Raw genomic sequence first — 21,618 nt, 5'->3', positions numbered from 1 at the left:
AGTACCACAAGTGCTGTGAGCAGTCAACCTCATGCTCATTTTACAGAGGGGCTCACTGGAGTACCACAGGTGATGTGAGCAGTCAACCTCATGCTCATTTTACAGAGGGGCTCACTGGAGTACCACAGGTGATGTGAGCAGTCAACCTCATGCTCATTTTACAGAGGGGCTCACTGGAGTACCACAGGTGCTGTGAGTAGTCAACCTCATGCTCATTTTACAGAGGGGCTCACTGGAGTACCACAGGTGCTGTGACTAACCGACCTCGTTCTCTTCTTGTGTGTCTGGATGACCGCACCTCATCTATGGAGGAAGCATTGGAGGCTCCATGCAGACATTCAAAAGCTGTCAAGTTACACCCATTTCTAAAGACCTGTCTCTGTAACCGCCCCAACAGCTCCCAGCCCTGTTCTTCCCCTATGCACCCCTACTGCTACCCTTAAACGGATGCGTCCCAGTTCCGGTCCCTGTTGACTTTCAGAGCTACCCTGACTAGCTCCTGTGATGTGACCGACGATGTCCAGGGGAGCTGCTATGAGACTTAGTTTGAAGTGGACGTTTCTGTAAACATGGGTTCTGGTCTCCGAGGCACTTATCTGAAGCACTTGGAATCTGGTTTGGAATTTTAACTTAAAAAAATTCCCACCTTGGAAATAGAGAGTTTACGTGTCATCTCTTTACCACAATGATCTATTTTTCTTTATTTGTAGTGAAGAACATGATTGGGGCCATTTTCTTTTCTGTTTATGTATCAACAATGTTGAGTTCCAAGGTTTTATATTGAATTTTAGGGACTTTTAAGGCACCTTAACTTCAGTCGATGTTACTTGGCCTGGAAAAGTTGGCACTGTCATAGTAACAGCCCTCGGGCAGGACTTGGTGACCTTTTGGATGAATTATTTTTAATAGGCTGCCCTCCAATCGATCAGTCCACACACAAATGCCATCAGACACCAGCAACCGAGCGATGGCTGAGGCTGGAGGGACTCCTGGGCTGGGGACATGGTCACATGGCTTTACTTAAGTGCTGACGCTCTGACCCAGCCACACTTGCACCAGTTCATCCTGAGAAACAAAGCTCTGAGACCCTAGGCCCACTATACAGAACCCCACCACGAACTAATTACCAGTTCCAGAAGGGACAGATGAGAAAAATCTCCTAGAGCACATTTGTTCTAGCTTTAAACAATTTATCTAATTTAAATTGTTTAATTTCATGTAATATGGGGAAAACTTCCCAGAGTCACTGAAGGATTCTGCAACGTGCAGATCAAAATATGCGATCCCGAGACTTCTATGCAAGAAAACAGGGGGTGTGGGTATCTTCAAACATCTATAAAAAAAACAAACAAAAACCAAAAAAACTACGGGTCACAAGGATCAGTAGGATCAGACTGGGCGATCCTGTCTCTGCCTGCTCTGGGCAAAGCTTCGTTCTCTCTCCCACCCCTGTCATCCTGGCTCACAAACCATTTGCTTCAGTACCCTGAGGACCAATCTATTGTTTATTTAATTCCAGCTCCTCAGACCTTATAAGAAGCCAGGGTCTTCCTGCTCACCCGGTGGACTCCTTTCTCACCTCTTTTCCTCCTCTGCCTTCCCCTCTTCCGGTCCCCTGTAGGTCCTGGGCTGGTCAGCTCTCCTCAGCTGTTTGGATGTAGTCTGCTCACAGTGCACTCTACTGAAACACAGGGAAAGGTGCTTCCTGAATGCAGTGAGTCAAGTGTTATTCTCATCCGAAACCAGCTTCTAGGTAAAGAAGTACAAGTAGCCATCACAAGTCTACCCTTTACACACACACACACACACACACACACATCTCTTTAAGCCATGTTAACCTCCAAATAAAGACAAAACCAGGGTCATTCGTGTACGTCACAAAGCACGAATGTTCAGACAGATGGGAACCCATTCCTCCTGTAGAAAATGATACACAGTCCATCATACTCTGCTATACTCTGCTATAAAATTAATGTGCAGTTAAGATTTATTTTTATGTATTTGACTGGTTTGTCTGCATATGTGTGGTATGTGTAAATGCACTGTGCATGTGTCTGGTGCCCTCAAAGGCCAGAAAGGAGGTACTGGGTCCTCTAGAACTGGAGTTAGAGCAGCCATATGGGAACTAAACCCAGTCCCTCTTGAAGGGCAGTAGGTGCTCTTAACCGCCGAGCTGACTCTCCAGCCCCTAAAATCAATATATTTTATGTGACGGTCTTTGGCCAAGGGACCTTGTCTGAGCTGTCCTGGGCACCGCCTCCCCCTGTCTTCTCCATGTGCCAGCCCTGTGCATCCTTGGGACACCAGCCCATTCTTTGGGGGGGGGGCTGTCTAACGGTTCTTTATTACAGCCCTCCTAGACTCCACTCTAAAAACAAAGGTTTGACAAGGGCAGGACTCGTGAGATACTAGGCCTCAGCTCTAAACTCTGTGACTGCAGGAATCCCCGAAGTTCCCATGTTTAAAACCCAAACTCTCTTGGGGCTAGAGAGCCGGCTCGGCATTTAAGAGCATGGCTGCTCTTTCAGAGGACCCAGGTTCAGCACCAACATGGCTGCACACAACCGACTGTCACCGTGCTGGTCTGGATGAGAATGGCCCCCATAGCCTCATGCATTTGAATGCTTAGTCACTAGGAGTGGAACTGTTCGAAAGGATTGTAAGGCTTAGGAGGCGTGGCTTTGTTGGAGGAAGTGTGTCACTTGTGGTGGGCTTTGAAGATGCAGAAGCCCATGGCAGGCCCAGTCTGCAGGCCCAGTCTCTCTCTCTCTCTCTCTCTCTCTCTCTCTCTCTCTCTCTCTCTCTCTCTCTCTCTCCTCCCTCCCTCCCTCCCTCCCTCCCTCTCGCTCTCTCTCTGCCTGTGGATCAGGATGTAGCTCTCAGCTACTGCTCCAGCACTTGCCTGCAGGCCGCCACGTTCCCTGCCCTGATGATAATGGACCAAATCTCTGAATCTGTAAGCCAGCACCCAGTTAAATACTTTCCTTGTCTCTTCACAGTGATCGAACAGTGACTCAGATAGTAACTCTAGTCCCAAGGCATCCAGCGTCTCTTTAGCCACTGCACACCTGTGGTGCACAGACGTTCATGCAGGCAAAACATTCATACGCATAAAATACAAATAAATAAAGTCTTTTAAAAATCCAAGTTCTACAAGCTGTTGTTGGCCTGTAATTGACGTCTTTATGTATAAACGGATGCTTCTGAGTTAGTCATTTGTTCCTTCTTGAAGGCGCATACTCTTGTCTGCTCCTGGGCGTCTCACTTCTGTCTGAGGAACGAATGCGGTTGTGAACTTTAGCTGTGTTTGATGGCAAATTCAGAATTAGAGATGTCTGACTTAGGTTTTACTGTGTTTCTAATGATGTTTTGTTCTCTAGCCTAATTAATTATGTGGTCTCATTCCAAATACAGCTAGATATAAGCCCTTAAGTGGATACATATTTTATTACAGGCAGAAGAAATGTACCAGGCCCTTTCTATAGTCAAGAGAGCAAAGACCTTTTCTATCCAGTTGAAAGGAAAAGGGATGTGTCTGGCCTCCTGCAGTGCTGTGTACTTTTTCAAGTGTTCCACGGTGGCTTTCTGTCCAGGGGCTCGATATGAGTGCACCTCAAGGACAGGAAGCAGACGGGAAAATTGAAGAGGCTCCACGGGTCTCTACAGTACTCAGAGAGTGGGGAGACAGAGGTGGGGGCTGCAGACATAGCTTTGTTATCAAATAGCACAGAGATGAGCTGTGCTTTCACATGGACACTGGGGCAGTGTTTTCCCTCTAAGAGCAGTCATTACCAATAGAGCAAGAAAAATGACGCTAAGATTTTTTTGTTATTAATGTGAATATGTAAATGTTTGATTTGTGCACCATTTTATATACCAACATGCACAAAGTCGTGTAAAAAAATGCCTCATTTAAGGAGTTTTAAGTAAATAAAGCATGGTAAGCCCTATGTGGCACTGGAGAGATGATGGCTCAGTGGGCAGAGTGTTTGCTTCTTATGCATGAGGACCCAAGTTTGAATCCCAGGAGCCCACATAAGAGCCGGGTGCAGTAGCACACATCTGTAACCCTAGTGCTCTCTCTGCCGCTGCAGAGAGATGGGAGCCAGGACCAGGAGACTTTCTGGGAGATCTTGGGCCAGCTGGCTTTCTGTCAGCAGCAAAAAGTGTCAGAGATACTCAGTTTTGAACAAGGGGGCAAGGACCATCCCTCAAGATTGTCTTCTGACCTCCATGCACACACTGGCACATGCTTACCTCTCCTGACCTCTTAGATGTACGAGCGCGCACATTCACACACACACACACACACACACACACACACACACACACACACACACACGCACGTGCACACACGCACACACGCACACACATGCACACGCGCGCACATATACACACACAGGCGCGCGCACACATGCACACACACACACCATACACCTCTTCCCCCATACCCATTCACAAGGGAGAGTGTTTTAAAAAGAGACATGGAAGAATTAAATTACACCAAATGACAATAAAATCCAGAGAGTAAAATAAAATTAGGAAAATAATACATGAACAAGGTGAAAAGTTTAGCAAACAAGCCAAAGCCATAAACTGTTCTATCTCGGAGCTGAAGGACACAGTGACAGAACTTAAAATTTAGTAGTGGACTTCAATTAGCAGGCTTGATAAAAACCAAACAAATAAATATTCAAATTATCCAGTCAGAGGAGGTGAAAATGAATGAAAGAAGCCTAAAGGAGTTTCTAATGCTGTAACAGTGGGTGAGCCGCTTCCAGCTCTGACAAGCAGGTAAAAAAAAATAACTAGTTCTAATACTGTTATTGAACGTGTAGCAGAGAGTAGTATAAATTGCAAGGGAGGGCTGGAGAGAGATGGCTCAGCTGTTAAAGGCCAGGCTCACAACCAAAACTATCAATTACCAGGGCCTGGGCTGAGTCCTGGGTTGGATAGAAAGGAGACCGTGAGCGCTCAGTTTTCCGGCTGTGGATACAAAGTGACATGAGCTGAACACCAGTGTTCATTGCTCAGCTTTCCGGCTGTGGACACAATGTGGCCAGCTGTTGCTCGTCCCTACGGCCATTCAGCCTCCACCATGATGGACCGACTGTGCCTTAGAACTGTGAGCCAAAATGAAGCCATCCCTCCTTTGGCTGTTCCTCTGGGGATTTCATCCCAGCAGCAGGGAAAGCACCTCCGGCAGTGTCTGCCTTGCCTTCTAGCATAAGCCCTTGTCACGTGGCTAGCTTTGATCGACATTGGTCAAGGTTTTAGAAGCTGTATTTGTAAGGTGTTGGCTTTGTTGTGTTACTTTGTTATACTGTCTGTTTGCTTTGGGTATCTGGTGAAACCTGTCCCCTTCATACAAGGTGAGGCTTATCTACTCTTTGTCCTGTTCATGGAGGACTGGTGCCCACTATTTCCTTCTGTGTGAAATAATCCGTCAGTGAAGGTACCCAGTCCTCTGTTTTCCTTCCTAGAAAAGTCTCCTTATTAGTTATTTGTCAACTCAGGTTTTTAATTTTTCCTGGGTCAGTTTTGGAAATGGCATCCTAGGAGTTTTTCAGTATTATCTAGGCCATCCGTTATCTAAGCCATTTGTTGATGTTTTAATTGTTCATAGTATTCCTCTTTAATCCCCTTTGTTTCTCTAAGGTCTATTGATGTCTTTTTTTTTTTTGAGACAAGGTTTCTCTGTGTAGCCTTGGCTGTCCGGGACTCCATTTGTAGACCAGGCTGGCCTTGAACTCACAGGGATCCACCTGCCTCTGCCTCCTGAGTGCTGGGATTAAAGGTGTGCACCACCACGCCCAGCTGTTGTCTATTTTTTTTTTTACACCTTAATGATTCGAACATTCTTCTCCATGGTTGGTGTCACTAATGATCCATTTTGGTTCTGTTGTCAAAGAATGAACTGTAGGTTTTGTGGACTTCTCTCTGCTTTTTGTGTTAGTTTCTGTTGCTCTGGTGAAACACCACAAGCAAAGCAACTTAATGAAGAAAGTTTACAGTTTCAGAGAGAGAGTCCATCCTGCTGGGGAGGTGTGCCAACAGGAACAAGCACCACTGAGCAGAGAGAGTGAGGGTCCTGAGGTTATATACTTTACGAGCTGCCCCCCCCCCCCCCCGACATACTTCCTCCAGCAAGGCCACACCTCCTAAACTTCCCCCAAACAGTGCCATGAGCATTCAAATGTTTATGGATGCCATTTTTCTCATTCAAACCACCATAATTTTCTTTATTTCTGCCTTTGTCTTGCTAGCTCTCTCTTTCTGCTTAGTGGGAAGAGTGAGTTTCTTTTCTAGTTCAGCAAAGTGAGGGAATATTTTTGTGGAAGTCTTTAGGTCTTTGACCACACTTCTAATAACAGATTCCTCCCGTCTCCGGTCTTGTACCCTTCCTTCCCTGCCCTGTGCTTCGTGAGGTGGAATTGATCCAAAGAAAAAAACCCAGAATGTTGTGTGGTGATAAGAGTGCGCCAGCCTCTCAGGCAGGAGTGGAGCAGGCCCCAGCCTCTCCCTCTCACTCAATGGCCACATCAGAGTCCCTAGGAGAGGCTCCCAATCCAGCTTGCATGAGGCTCATCCCTGGTCCACTCTCACCGTCCTGTCTGCTCTGGCTGCTGAGCATGGACACGTTTTAGAGGAAGAGCCAGTCCGTGTCAGGGAGCAGAGGCAGTGAGGTCCAGTCCGTGTCAGGGAGCAGAGGCAGTGAGGTCCAGTGGTCCAGCACGCCAGGCAGCACGGGCTTCAAACACAGTGAAACCCGTCTCTCACCCTCTGTGAGCTTTTATTTCTTTCCGGGCCAAGTTCTTCTCCCCCTTCTTCTCTCCCTCCCCCTCCCTCCCTCTTTCCGCAAAGTCACTTTAGTGGGAAAGGCCTAGCGTCTCATCCCGCTGAGGGAACAATCTCTTTATACTCTGCTTCATTTCTAGTCAGTGAGGAGGTGCCAGAGCATTTACCTCATGTTTTCTTTGCATATAAGGCACATCACAGACACACACACACACACACACACACACACACTTATAAACACAAACATCTACACATCCACACACACACTCATGCACCCACCCACTCAAACACATTCACACACACACACACACATACAGCTACATTCACCCGTACACACATACTCAGATACATGTACATATATACACACACATACAGATCTACACACACATACACACAGTGACACATACATACAGATGTACACACACATACACACACTACAGTTACACACATATACACACAACACACATACAGATATACATACACAACACACATACCAATATATATACACACACACACTAAAGCAAGAACCCCACAAAACTTTGGGTTGATAAAGACTTCACTCAGGCATCTGTCCTTGGTTCTGGTCTGGTCATGTCCAGGATGTCAGTCCTGCAAACAGTGACCTTTCCTGGTGACCATCCCACTCCACATGTTTCCAGTGTCCCTGCAGTGTCTGAGGTTATCTTCGTTCCCAAGGTCTCTGTTGACCAGTTTCCTAAGGAAGCACCACCTTTGCTTTGCTCTTGTCTTTACCCTTAAAGGTGTAGGCCACCAGCGCTGGTTCATAACGTGCTGGGTTTCAAAGCCAAGGCCTTGTGCGTGTCGGCATAGCCCTCTACCAACTGGGCTCCAACCCCAGCACCCACTGGCTTTGACTTTGAAGTCAATAGCATATGATGATGATGTTTTTGTGTCTGTAGGTACCGCCAGAGGCCACAGGAAGGAGATCTGCAGTTACAGAAGCTTGTGAGTCCCTTGTGTGCGTGTTGGGAACCAAGTGCCAATCCTCTGCAAGAGGAGTATGGCTTTTAAACACTGAGCCTCTGCCCAGCCCTGTCAAAGCACTACTGAAGGTCACTTGACTTCTGATAGTTATATGCAAAAAGCACATCAGCTCAAGGGTCCTGTGGAGGTTACCAGAGGGTATCGGCAGAGCTTTCACTTGGTGCCGTCTCCTAGTTAGCCCTGAAAAAGCAGGCACTGCTCAGGAAACTGCCCGATGGTCACACGGCTGCGGTCAACTGAACTGAGCTCAACCTGCTGCCTTGGCTGCAGACTTCTGAGAGCTGATTATCTCATAAGCCTGTGGAGTCCCACGAGGACGGCAGAGCGTGACACTTAGCTCCTCTGTGACAAGCTACTCGTGGGAACAATAACTCAGCAAACACGCTTTTATGAGGTGGCACTATATAAATGCTGAGGTGGTATTCATTTTCTCATTACTAAATTTTAGGATGTCTTTAGGATGCATCTCGGTTGGGTATCAGCCAGAGGAAGCAGGTGGTAGCAGCCCCGATGGGGCCAGGAATGCCTGCATCTTCTGTGTATCTGGGCATGCACCTCTTCTCCCAGGTGTCAGGTGTCTCTTTTCATCTTCCAATGCCATCATTGGAAAGGCATCTTTGCTCGGCTCAATGGTGCTAACTGATTCATTGCTCATGGAACTAATTATGCTTGTTATGGAAAGGGACGAGTTTGCACCATTTTTCAGGAAGTGCTCTCTGTACTCTGGGCCATTTAGAGCCATGTAGCCCTCTTGAGTCTTGGTCAGTCCTTTGTAGATATGGTCAGATCCCTGTTGCTGTATCTGGCCAGCTGGGCATCTTAGAACCTCATTTATCATCATCAGTGATGTCACGGGGGCAGGACTATCTCCATCAGGGAAAGTCCACCATAGGGCCCTAGTGGTGCGCGCGTGCGCGCGTGTGTGTGTTTGTGTGTGTGTGTGTGTGGTGTATGGTATGTATATGTGTATTGTGTCTGTGTGCATCCATGTGCAAATGTGTATACCTATGCATACATGTGGGGAAATCAGCGGAGGACTTTCGTTGAGTGTCCTGCTGTGTCATTTTCCAGACTCTTCCTTCAGAGAACCTAGAGAAGGCTGGAAGTCAGCAAACACAGGAATCCTCCTGTCTCTGCCCCCATGGTGCTGAGGTTACACGGGCATATGTGGCTATGCCCAGTTCACACCAACCCAGACTCATTTCTAGTTTACGTGACTGATTTGCCCACATGTGTGTCTGTGCACCCTGTGTGTGCTGGGTTCCTACAGAGGCCAGAGAGGGCATCGGATCCACTAGAACTGGAGTTGTATTTGACTGTGAGCCATCATGTGGGTTTTGGGAACTGAACTTGGGTTCTCTGCAAGGGCAGCCAGTGCTCTTAGCCACTGAGGTGGCTCTCCAGCACCTGCCTGGCTTTTTATGTAGCGTCTGTGGATTTGAACTCAGGTCTTCATTCTTGGCCACCCAGTGCTCTTTCCCACTGAGCCATCTCCATTCCCTTTAATGGGTGTTTAAAGGAAGATGTTCACCCACATTTCTGCTGCACTCACTCTAGGGCTCCTCTTGCTTGTGGGTGCTCTGGAGGTGGTGGCTAGTCACGCTCCTCCCTGGGCGAGACTCTGTTAGCTTTGGCTTCTCCTGACCGGCAGGTCACTGACTGGCAGGTCACTCTCCCGCCTCAGTGTCACTCGGGTAGAGCAGGTGGGTGGTTTGTTTTCTTGTTATTGCATTGTTGGAGGGAACTGTTCTAACGCTTAGCATTTCTGTGCTAATTTGTGGTGAAATCTTGAGATTAGTTTGTATTATGCCACCACGCGGTTTTAAATCATTTAACAAGAGACGTGAGGACAAAAGTCACTCTGTTTTCTCTGTTTATTGTTTATTACTTAGAAATGAAAGAACACATAACTTAAAAAAAATAGCAACCAGGTAACGGAGTGGTAGTGTGTGATTGTAATTCCAGTAATAGGGAGTCAGAAGCAGGAGGATTGCTGTGAGTTCAAGACCAGTCTGGGCTACAAAGTGAGTTGAAGGTCAGCCAGACTTTGCTTTAAAAACACAACAGGCAAATACCAAACAGGCAAGGAGTGGGAGGGATGGCTCAGAGGTTAAGGGCACTCGCTGCTCTTCTAGAGCATCAAGCACCCAAGTTAGGCTGCTTACAGCCATCTGTAGCTCCAGTTCCAGGTCCTAACACCCCAACAACAAATAGCCCCTGCACACACACACACACACACACACACACACACACACATACGTGCACACACATGGGCTGCTCACAGCCGTCTGTAGCTCCAGTTCCAGGTCCTAGCACCCCCACAACAAATAGCCCCTGCACACACACACACACACACACACACACACACACACACGCACGCACGCGCGCGCGCGCGCGCACACACACACACACACACACACACGGGCTGCTCACAGCCGTCTGTAGCTCCAGTTCCAGGTCCTAGCACCCCCACAACAAATAGCCCCTGCACACACATACACACGCGTGCAGCATGTGCTTGTAATGGGACCTGCCGTTCCTAGTTTGCACACACTAAAGAAGGACAAAGGACTCAGAACCTTCCATGTTAAAGGCTGAGGTCCGTGTTGCCCTCTGCTTGTTAGAGAAGATGTGCGTGGGCAGAGCCAGGACCCTGAGGCAGAGAGACAGGCAGGCCGTGTGTCACTCCTTAGGCAGAGGGTGAGGGAGTGCAAGCCTTGTTTTCTCATCTGTGAGTGGGTAATGACTGCCCGTAGGATGCTGTGGACATTATAACTTAATATATATGCATGAAATACTACAGCTATGACAACTGTTCAATGGAAGCGTTATTAAGGACATTTATTTATTATAATCCCAGTGTCATTTTTTTATTAAAATCCCTAATTATAATTCTTTAGAAGTTTCAGATAATTTATTATAACACATGTGTATTATTTTTGTTTTGGTTGGGCTTTGTGTTACTTCATTTATTTATTTCTTCACTATTCATTCATTCATTCATTTTTGAGATAGGTTTTCATGTACCTTAGGCTGGCCTTGAATTCCTTACATAACTGAGACCAAAAACGGGGGAAAAAAACCAAAATAGGTAAAAGCTAAGGAATATTTTTGTAAAAAGGAAGTTCAATGGTCTTGAACTTCCGGCTCTCCTGCCTCCACCTGTGAGTTTGGGACCCCCCCACACACCTACATTATGCCCTGCTGGGGACTGAGCTCAGGGCTTGGTGCTGCTACCAAGTGCTCTGCAACTGAGCCAGTCCTTGTGGTACCTTACATCCTCAGAAGATACTGTATTCACAAAGCGTTAGGCTTTGGCTCCTCCCCCAGCTTTATATATTATCTCAGGATTTCCAGTGTTAGTGCACGTAGGTATTGCTTTCTTAAAGAAAATATTATAATTTACTTTGTGATGAAATAGAATACCTAAAACCTGTCAAAATATAGGAATTAAGAATTCTTGACTATTGCTTTTCAGTGCTTTGTGGAAATCTGTGGGTTTTTTTGTCTTTTTGTTTTTTTTTTTTTTTTAAATAAAGAAAAGGATAGATTTTCTGTTGTTTCTGGTTTGGTTTCCTCCCTCCCCTTTTCTCCCCCTCCCTCTTTCCTTCTCATGGTGTCCCAGCCTGGCGCTCACTATGTGTCCCAGGGGGCCTTTAAACTACCGACCTTCCTGCCTCCACCTCCTGATTGCTGGGGTCCCTGGTGTGCACCACCACGCCTGACGTACAGATGTCTCTGTCCCCACTGAAGAGCTGAGAGTGTGAAGCCGGCAGGTGCTCAGTTTCCCTCTTCCGTGAAGTCTGGCCAGAGCCGTCTAGATGTGGCACCTGTGGGTTCAGAGGAACGCTGTGCCTTTGTACGCTCCTCCGCAGAAACACTGTGTTTAGTTCCAGTGAATGTTGAGGGTGAATTCTGTCCACACTGGGCTTGGTCATGTCCTCAATCTGTGATCTCTCCTTTCACTCCCCAGATCTAGTCCGGTTGTCCACGTTTAACTCTGGTCATGGGGAGGAAGCTGGACCTGTCGGGTTTGACCGATAATGAGACGGAACACGTTCTCCAGGTGGTACAGAGAGACTTCAATCTTCGCAAGAAGGAGGAAGAGCGGCTGAGGTGAGATGGCAACAGGGCTCAGCTCTGTCTCTGTCAGAGTCACATGCTTAGGTTTATGGAATGGCCACGCTGTCCTTTGTTGAAGGGTTTCCTGCATCTAGCCACATGTGTCAGGAGGTACCTAGCCCAGGGGTGTCACATCTGTATCGCCATAGCGAGAGTCTGGTACTGAGCCGAAGGGACTTAAGATACGGCTCAGAACAGCGGACAGACATCTAATGTTTGTCTCACCTCCATACTGCTGGCTTTAAGGTGCTTGGGAGGGGCTTAGCAACAGTGAGTAGAGGTAATGTCACAGGAAACACTGCTTCCTTTTCAGCAGTTCCTTTAGTGGACGTGAGGCTCACAAGAGTTTCCCTCCGTAGTCTTAGGCTGAATTCATTCTGGGCTTGTATGGGTTCAGGTCTCAGGCGTGGAGTTTTTCCTGTGACAGCGATGACAGAAAGTGAAGGTCGTGGGAGTGGGACGTAGGTCTTGGGGCCATAGTGTGGAATTGTAAGGAGAGGCAAAAAAGCCCCAGGAGGAGATTCGGAGGAGAAAGCAGCTGTCCAGCTGCCCCTGCCCCAGGTGGGCAGAAGTCACCTCACAGACCCTCTTGGCAGTTCTGTCACTATGATCCTGTTTACACAGAGGAGCTGGCTGATTACCAAGCAAGCAGCTTAAAGGAAGAGGGTTTCACCTGGGCTCATGGTTTGAGGGTGTGGTCCACCATGGCAGCAGGAGTGTGACTCAGTGGTCCATCCTGCTCTCACTGTCAGGAGCCAGAGAGATGAGAAGCGCTGTACACCAGGCTTCCCGGCCCCTTTATTTCTTTTCTCCTCCATCGCACCTCTCTGAAACACCCTCACAAACATACCTAGAGGTGTATCTCCTGGGTGATCTAGTCATGTGGACATTTAAACATTACAGATGGTGTCATGCAGGTAGTGAAAAGAAAATGACAAAGATTTTCCAGCACAAAGCACAAGTTCTTTGCTCCATGTTGAGGGTCACTTGAGCTCTCCTGGTGTGACCTCCACATTGAGGGTCACTTGAGCTCTCCTGGTGTGACCTCCACATTGAGGGTCACCTTGAGCTCTCCTGGTGTGACCTCCACATTGAGGGTCACCTTGAGTTCTCCTGGTGTGACCTCCACATTGAGGGTCACCTTGAGTTCTCCTGGTGTGACCCCCATGTTGAGGGTCCCTTTGAATTCTCCTGGTGTGACCTCCACGCTGAGGGTCACTTTGAGTTCTGGCATAACCTTCAGATTGAGGGCTGTTTTGAGTTCTGCTGATGCGACCTTCCTAAATCTGAACGTTTGCTTTCCCTGCTTTATCGCAGTGACCCGTCTTCCAGTCAGTTCTTGGCTTTGAGTGAGGGAGACTTGGCTGACTGCTCTCAAGCCTTCTTCAGCTTCTCGAGTGCTCTGCTCTTGGTTTTTCCGCTGGTTTTTCTGTTCACTGCCATTCTCGTGTCTGCCTGTGGCTGTGGTACAGCTTGGGAAGGCAGAACAAGAACGCCAACAGAAGCTGTGGAGGAAGCTGCTGCCTGGCTCGCCCTCGGGCTCATGCTTTCTTCTACAGCGCAGGACCACTTGCCTAGGGAGTGGTGCCGCCCACAATGGCCTGGGTCCTTTACAGTCACTTACATCAAGACAATCCACACAGACATCCCCCCCCCCCATCTGATGTAGGAGCTCCCTATGCTGAGACCGCCTGCTCAGATGACTTCAGGCTGTGTCAAGCTGACAGCTAAAGCCAACCAGAACAGTCATTTTTTTGTATTTAATACGCAAGCCTCCTGTTAAGTGGACTTCACCACCCTCTCTCAATTCCAACAGCGCGGTGTCTATGGGCTGAGCCCAGCACTTCCACTCTACTGTATAACCCCCCCCCCCTTGAACAGAACAGTTCACATCGGGTGCTGAGGGCCTCCACATGCTGCTCCGTAAACCTTTGTGAATCTCTGTTGTTTGTGGCTTGCTTTCTAATGTCTGGGAGCCAACAGGTAGCTCTTATGTAATCATGACTGGAAAGGCTCCCTCTCCCCGTCCCTCCCCTCCCCACCTCAGGACTCTGATGGAATGGACTCTGCAGGTGGCTGATAGCTCTCCTCCTCTTCTCAGTGCTGCTATGAGTTAGTATATTTTTATTTCTTTGTTGTTATTTTAAAGTAGTCTTGGGAGGGAGGGTAGGACACCAAGTGCTTGCTTCCCTTGTCTGCCTGTCTGGGCTGTGCAGGTTCCTGGGGACCACGCAGAGGTGGGAGGTGTTGTGCAGCGTGCTTTGGGGCCAGAAACATTGGCACAGGAAACTCCTCCACTAATTGTGGCCCTTTGACCTCCAAGGTTAGAGGGGCTCCGGGAAAAGAGGGGTGATTGTTGCTCACAACACTGATTTCTTTTAGTGTTGGTCCCTTTAAGACAACAAATAGCAAGCAGACAGTGCCTTGAAGGACTGCTGGGCCCAGGCGCTGCTAAATATATTGGGTGTCTAAACAGGATGCGGTGAGAATAATACATTAATTACCGTTAAGGCAGTGCATCTCCAGCTCCGTCTGCAGTGGGCCTGCATCTTCCCAGCAGTGAGGCCTGTATCCACCTCACAGGAAGCATCTCCTCCCTTCCTCCTCTCAATTAGATCTGGAGAAAAAAAAATCCTCAGATAGACTAATAATAGCCCCGTTTCAGCCGATGGTCCGAAAGCTCACCTGTCTGCTTCATTTCCTCTACACTCGGGTTTCCGGGGACATAAGGGCAGTTGTTGGTGTGGTGTTTCTGTCAGGTACCCACACACAGCTCCTGGCCCAGCATGGGCTTTGGTGGGAAACAGCCCTGCAGAGGTGGGATGCCCTGACTGGAGGGAGCAATATGGCAGGCTCTTGGGTTATTTGCAGCCTTTGGAGCCTCACAGTGATGGGGGATCAGGGGTGACGATTTGAGGGTATGGCGGGGTGCATGTATGTGTGTGTGTGTGTGTGTGTGTGTGTGTGTGTGTGTGTGTGTGTGTGTACATGTGGTACCATGCAGATAGATGGAAACCAGAGGTCACTTCAGGTGTCACTGCTCAGGAGCCGTCAGCCCTGCTTTCTGAGACTGGATCTGTCGCCGGGGTCTCAGGCTCACAGAATAAGTTGGCTGACCTGTGAGCGCCAGGCTCCTGTCTCTGCCTCCCCAGTGTTGGGAATTGCAGGGACGGCCACCATGCCTGGGTTTTCATGTGGCTACTGGGATTGAACTCACTAAATACTTTCTATCTCCCTAGCCCCATCATTAAAGATGTTTATAATAGTGAGATGTGAGCCGCTTCCTGAGTTCAGCCCCTCCCCCCAGGTCTAAGCTTCCAGCATAACTCAGATGCTGAGGCCTGCCAGCTGTGGCTTCACCTGTACCTACAGGTGCCGGCTAGTAAGGATCTCATGGATGGCCTTGCTCTGGGCTCGGACATCTGGTTTGGTGTCCAACCTCAAGCCGCCTTCTCCACCTTGCTTTATCTGGCAGCCTTAATTTTGAGCCGTCCTTTCTTCAGTGCCTCACCATAGTGTCACGAGGTTCTGCTGGGATGGCACCAGCACGAGTGAGCTTTGTGTAGAGCAGCGCGCACCCGGTATTTCCCAGGTGCTGCTTCTGCAGTTCCCTGAGATGACAATGGAGGTCTGGCCAGTCAAGCGTGAGGGGCTGGGCCCGTGTCACTTCCAGGCTGAGCACTGAAGAGGTGGTACAGCTAGCTCCTCTGTCCCTCCACTCACCTTTGTGGTGACAAGATAGGACCTTCAGAGTAGATGGCTCTGACCCTTAGGTGGGTGTGGGGACCAGCAGGGGACTTGGTGTGATGTCACCGCACTATGTTTCTGTGACGGTTAATCTCATTTGCAGTGGGCATGCCTATGGGAAGGGGTGTGTGTGTGTGTGTGTGTGTGTGTGTGTGTGTGTGTGTGTGTGTGTAGGGGATTGTGTTGACTGGGTTAGCTGAGATGGAAGAAAGGAGGAAATAAACTGAGCACAGGCGTTTATTACTGCCTGCTTCCTGACTGTGGATGGACTGCAACCAGCTGCCTCAGGTTCCTGCTGCCGTGCTTTCCCCTTCAGAGTGGACTTCCCACAAACTGTGAGTGAAAACAAAGCCTTCTTCAGTTGCCAGGGCATCTTCCCCCAGCAGTGGGAAGCTAAGGCAGTCCGCAAGGCCATAGCCTAGTGTCACCATGACCAGTGTGGTTGGGGAGCACCAGGAGGCAGTGGAGCATTTTATTATGCTTGCAGATAAGGAGGCTGCTCTTCGATGCAGAGGAGGCCCAGCTGGGGACACGGTCTAGCCTGGCCCTGTTCCTGCTGCTATGACTCCCCAACTTGAGCCATCTGCCCTCTTGTACGCAGAAAGACCCCACGGAAGGTCTCCAGATGTAAGCCGGGGCTCATGGCGTCTGTATGTGGTGTGTTTACAAAGTGGTTTTCTAAAAATGACTGTTAATTTCACAGGACTGCGGTGCTAAAATTGAGTCTTGGAGACATGGGTAAGAGAGCTGCAGCCTTTAAAATTCCTCATGCAGTACGCTCAGGCTAGAATCAAACATTTGCTCAGCTTTAGGCAGTTTCCGGAACTCTAATCAGCCCAGTCTGTGTGGGGTCAGGGGTTAGACTTGAGGAGGCTGTTTCCAGTAAATGCCACTGGCCATTGATTGTCAGCAATTGCTGGACTGACAGTATGTGCTTGTACCTCAAAGGGCTAATGGGGCTGGGAGGGCAGAGGGAGGCCAAAAGCCACCCACCCATCCACCCATCCACACACCCAGCCAGTCAGCCCCCTATCCACACACTGACCTACCCATCCACACACACCATCCATGCACCCATCTACCTATCCATCCGTCCATCTGCCCATGTACCCACCCACCCATCTACCCATCCACCCACCTGCCCACCCAGCCAGCCAGCCAGCCACCCGTCCACACACTTTTCCACCCATCCACACACCCACATACCTACCCACCCATCTATCCACCCACCCACTCCCCCATCCACACACCCACACACCCAGCCAGTCAGCCACCTATCTGCCCACCCATCTACTTATCCAGCCACCCACCCAGCCAGCCAACCAGCTACCCATCCACACACCCACCCACCCATCTACCCATCCACACCCACTCACACATCCATCCACCCGCCCACCTATCCATCATGAATGGCTTCCAAGCCTCCCTGCCTCTCGCCGGCCTTGGGTTGTCAGCGCCCTCCACCTGTGTTAAGGAAAGTGTGATTTAAAATGGGAATCCCCTCTCCCATGCACGTTTGGTCCCAGTTGGTGGTGTTGTGTGGGATAGTTGTGGTGAGGCTCTGTTAGGAAGTGGAGCCTCTCTGGAGGGCCCCGGTCACTAGGGCATGGGCTTTAAGGTTTTATAGAGCATCCCCACTTCCTGCTCACTCTCAGCTTCCTGTCTGTGGATGCAGTGTGACCAGCCACCTCTCACTTCGGTCGCCATGCCTTTCCTTATGCTCCCTGCACTGTAATGCAGAGTAAACACCTCCAACTCGATATTGCTTCTTGTCGCTCCTTGCAACAGGAACAGTAACCACTGCGGAGGGTTTAGATGCACCAGCACCTCTGTGTGCTCACGGGTCACTCCCCACACTGCTTCGATGGGCTGTAATATCTTGAGGAAGTGGGGCCCAGCTAGAGGAAGAGGGTCACTAGGGAACGTCTGTGGGCTTTGCTGCCCTGGTCCCACTTCCTGTCCTGTGTCCGCTTCCCTGTCCCCGAGAAGTGAGCCAGTAGCTGGCACACATGCCAGCTGCCATGAACCTTCCAGGCACCATGACTTCCCTGCCACGATGGACCCTCTCCCCTGAAGCCCTGAGCACAAATAAGCTCTTTTTCTTTTAAGTTACTTCTTGCTAGGAACTAGCAACAATGTGAAAACTAAGAGAGAGAAAGGAGCCTTTGTATTGCCTGAATACACTCAGCTTAGGCGCGCGTGCGCGCACACACACACACACACACACACACACACGCATCACACATGCTCGTGTACACACACTCGAGTGTTAGCATACATGAGGGAGGCATCAGACAACTTGTGGAAATTGATTTTCTCATTCTGCCATGTAGGGCCTGGGGATTGAAGCCTAGTCTTCAGGCTTGGTGACAGGCACCTTTACCTATAGGAGCCCTCTTGCCAGCCCCTCAGTCACCATTTCTAAAGTGGAAAGGATGCAGCACTTTAAAAAAAGAAGTTCATATCTTTTCCATCAACAATTCATTTTCATTTATTATTATTACTATTATTTGATTTTTTAAAAAATATTTGTTTTTGTTTATTCTATCTACATGTACACTTACATGCCAGAAGAGGGCGCCAGATCACATTACAGATGGTTGTGAGCCACCATGTGGTTGCTGGGAATGGAACTCAGGACCTCAGGAAGAGCAGACAGTGCTCTTAACCACTGAGCCATCTCTCCAGCCCCTATTATTTGATTTTTAAAGACAGGGTTTATCTGTGTAGCTTTGGCTGTCCTGGAACCCAATCTACAGACCATGCCTCTGCCTCCCAACTGCTAGGATTAAAGGCACATGCCACCAGTGCTTGGCTCATTTTTATTTTAAACAAGATAAAATTTCATGATGCAAAATGAAATTTTAAAGTTTCTATTGCTAAAAGTGAAATTTGTCTGTCCTTGCTGCTCATTGTTCGAGACAACATGGTTGGTGTAACAAATTAACCAACAGCCCCCTCGCCCTCCATCCCCCCACCCACCCGGTTACATCTGCGTTTTGAAGCTGAGGTCCTCTTGTCTGCTGGAACATGGAAACCTGTGACTTCCGGTGTGAACACAGTTGTGTGTTCCTAATGTATCTGTCTGCCCACACTTCCTTCCTGGCTGTCCTTGTGCTGAAGACTCTGTGTCAACTGTGGTATTAACCTCTCTGGCTAACTGTGACTTCTAGGGCAGAGGACTGCAAGCTCAGCCAGCCAGACGCCTGCTGGGAGAAATCAGTGTGTGGGCGGGGAAATAGCTCAGTCAGTAGCTGTATAAACATGAGGACTGAGTTAGAGCCCTGGAACCTACATTAGAAAAAAAAAATTGCAGGGCTTGGAGACTGTGCCTCCCCAGCAATAGGAAGATGGAGGTAAGTGGGTCTCTAGGGCCCACTGAGCAGCTAGCAGAACCCAGTTAGTGAGTTCTAGGCCAGTGATAGACCCTGTCTCAACAAATGAGGTGGGCAGCTCTTGATAAACACCTGCAGTTGACCCTCTCGATTCTACACACACATGGACACATATAAACAAGTCCACATATGTGTGCACAAGCACATACATGTGTACACACACATACATAAGTGCACACACACACACACACACACACACACACACACACACACACACACTGCTCACTCTGAGGGCAGAGCCAGCCCATTCTGTGGTGGAGTGAGAGGCCTGACCGACCCTGCTCCATTTGAGAGCTCCCATTGGATAGGGGAAAGCCCAGACAGTGCAGACATCTGTGGAGACCTCAGGGAGTGGAAAGGGGGTGTGGTGGAGGAGTCTCCCAGCCAGAAGGGCCTCAGGGGGTTTTGGTTCTTAGGTCTCCTCTTTATTGCTGGCATTCTGCTAATAATGGAAAGGCCAAACGGATTACAGCAAAACTTCTGGACATTCATTCATTTGCTTCAGAATCCTGGTTTGAATGTCAGGAGCCTCCCGGGGAATAGGAAGTGAGCCACAGGACAGGAGGAGAAAGGGATTAGTGAGTGGAGTCAGGGCCTCCGCCCTGGAGGGAGAACCCAGACTCTGAGCAGAGTCCTGCAGCGTGATGCCAGCTGTACACAGCAGGTGAGACAGTCCCGCCCTTCCCAGCCCAGCTAAGGAGAGCCGAGGCAGACATCCTGAACTAGAGCGCTCTTTCATCCGGAGCCTTGGGAATTTCCAGTCAGGCATCAGGGAGCGTCCTGGGTCGGTGATAAAGACAGATAAAGACAAAATCAGGACTGGCGGCACAGCAGTGGGAAGCACCTTCATGGCAATCTACTTTCAGTGTGATGATGCTTTGCGAGTGCCACTTTGTCCTCCCAGCCGCCCAGGGAGAGAGAGCCGCTCTTACTTGTTTACACATCGGAGAAACTGAACCTCCAAAAGACTGTGGGTCCTCACCCTGGGAAGTGGATTCTAACCTACCTAATGTGTGCACACCTGTAATCCCAGCACTCGGGAGGCGAGGTAGGCAGATCTCTGTGAGTTCGAGGCCAGCCTGGTCTACAAAGCGAGTCCAGGACAGCCAAGGCTACACAGAGAAAACCCTGTCTCAAAAAACCAAAACCCAAACCACAAACAAACCTACGTAGAGCCACCCTGGAGAGGCGGTAACCACTGCCCTTGGTGTGGAAAGCAGGGACACCCAGGACCCTGGGGCAGAGTGAGTAAAACTAGTGCCATCCTAGACACCTAGAGCTGCGCTGGCCAGTGCCTGCTGTGTGTGTGCTCAGGGATGGGGGAGTTCCGGGGTTTGTGTCCACACATGGTGGACAACACTATCCATTCACTATGCAGGCCCTCTGCATTTCCAGTGCCTCAAGTACAAAAGGAAATGGACTCTTGAAAATACAGCCAGAATTGCAAGGACCAGACATGAAAATGGAACACAGAGTATCCTGATGTACCTTGAAATGTTCCTAAAATTACATTTTAAACAAAGTGCCTTACTATGATAATGCCCCATTTGTGTAGCATGGACACCCGGATGTTTTAAATGGCATAATATGTACAGCTTTCCTGATACTTTAATTAACTAGTGTGGCCCTGGATGCCTGGCCACGTGGTTTTAGACTTGTAAAATCAAAAAGGGAAGCTTTCTTTCTCAATTGGGGTAGAGAAAGTTCTTTTTAAAAATTACATTTATTTTTCTTGTGTGTGCCTGTGTGAATGTGTGTGCATGTGCTCATGTGTGCATGTGTGTATGTACGCATGTGCAGGTGTTTGAGTGTGTGCATGTGTACGTGTCCATGTGTGTGTGCAGGTATATGAGTGTGTGCGTGTGTATGTGCATGTGTGTATGCACATGTGCATGTGCACATGAGTGTGCATGTGTATGTGCACACGTGTGTATGTGTGTATGTCAGAGGACAATTCAGTGGAGTTGATTCTCTCCTGCTATATGGGTTCTGGGATCAAACTTAGGTTGTCAAGGTTGACAGCAAGTGTCTTTTCCCACCGAGCCCTGTCGCTGCTGTCCTTGTTTTTCTTTTAAGATGTGATTCCTGTGCCCCACTGGCCTTGAGTCTGTTCTCTTAGCTGAGGGTGATGGGTGACCTTGAATTTCTGAGCCTTCTGTCTCCGCCTTCTGATTGCTAGGTTTACAGGCGTGTAGCACCACACCCAGCTTATGCAGTGCAGGGGATGAATGCCGGGACTCCCGGGCATGCTAGGCAAGCACTCCAGCAGCCGAGCCACGCCCAGCCTCAGAGCACTCAGCTTTTCCTTACATGCCGGTCTTAGTCTGTAGTGTGACACCTGTAAGTCCAGTCTTCTTGTTGAGTCACCTCTGAGGAGAGGGAGGCCTTGACTGTAGTGAGTTTTAAAAAGAAAGCCTGCTGTGTGCCGTCCACACTCACAAGGGAGCTGGGTGCAACACCAGACAGAGGGAAGCCTTCCCTGTGTCTCTGATGTCAGAGGTGGGCCAAACACGGTATGACCTTTGAACTGACGTGGAGCTTTTTTTTTTTC

At 49.1% G+C, this 21,618-nt stretch overlaps 1 protein-coding gene across 2 annotated transcripts in view; it reads left to right on the top strand.

The window, feature by feature from the left end:
- MYRIP (myosin VIIA and Rab interacting protein) overlaps positions 1-21,618 on the top strand; it is a 173,180-nt gene that overhangs the window by 20,656 nt on the left and 130,906 nt on the right. For both annotated transcript variants that reach the window (XM_084753408.1, XM_084753409.1), the window contains exon 2: positions 11,777-11,919. In XM_084753408.1, the coding sequence (XP_084609534.1) occupies positions 11,810-11,919 (110 nt within the window). In that variant the 5' untranslated portion in view covers positions 11,777-11,809. The remainder of the gene's footprint in view (positions 1-11,776; positions 11,920-21,618) is intronic.

Source organism: Acomys minous (assembly GCF_964271855.1).
Source record: "Acomys minous genome assembly, chromosome: 13".
Classification (NCBI taxonomy): domain Eukaryota; kingdom Metazoa; phylum Chordata; class Mammalia; order Rodentia; family Muridae; genus Acomys; species Acomys minous.
This window is presented reverse-complemented; position numbering and strand designations above follow the sequence as displayed.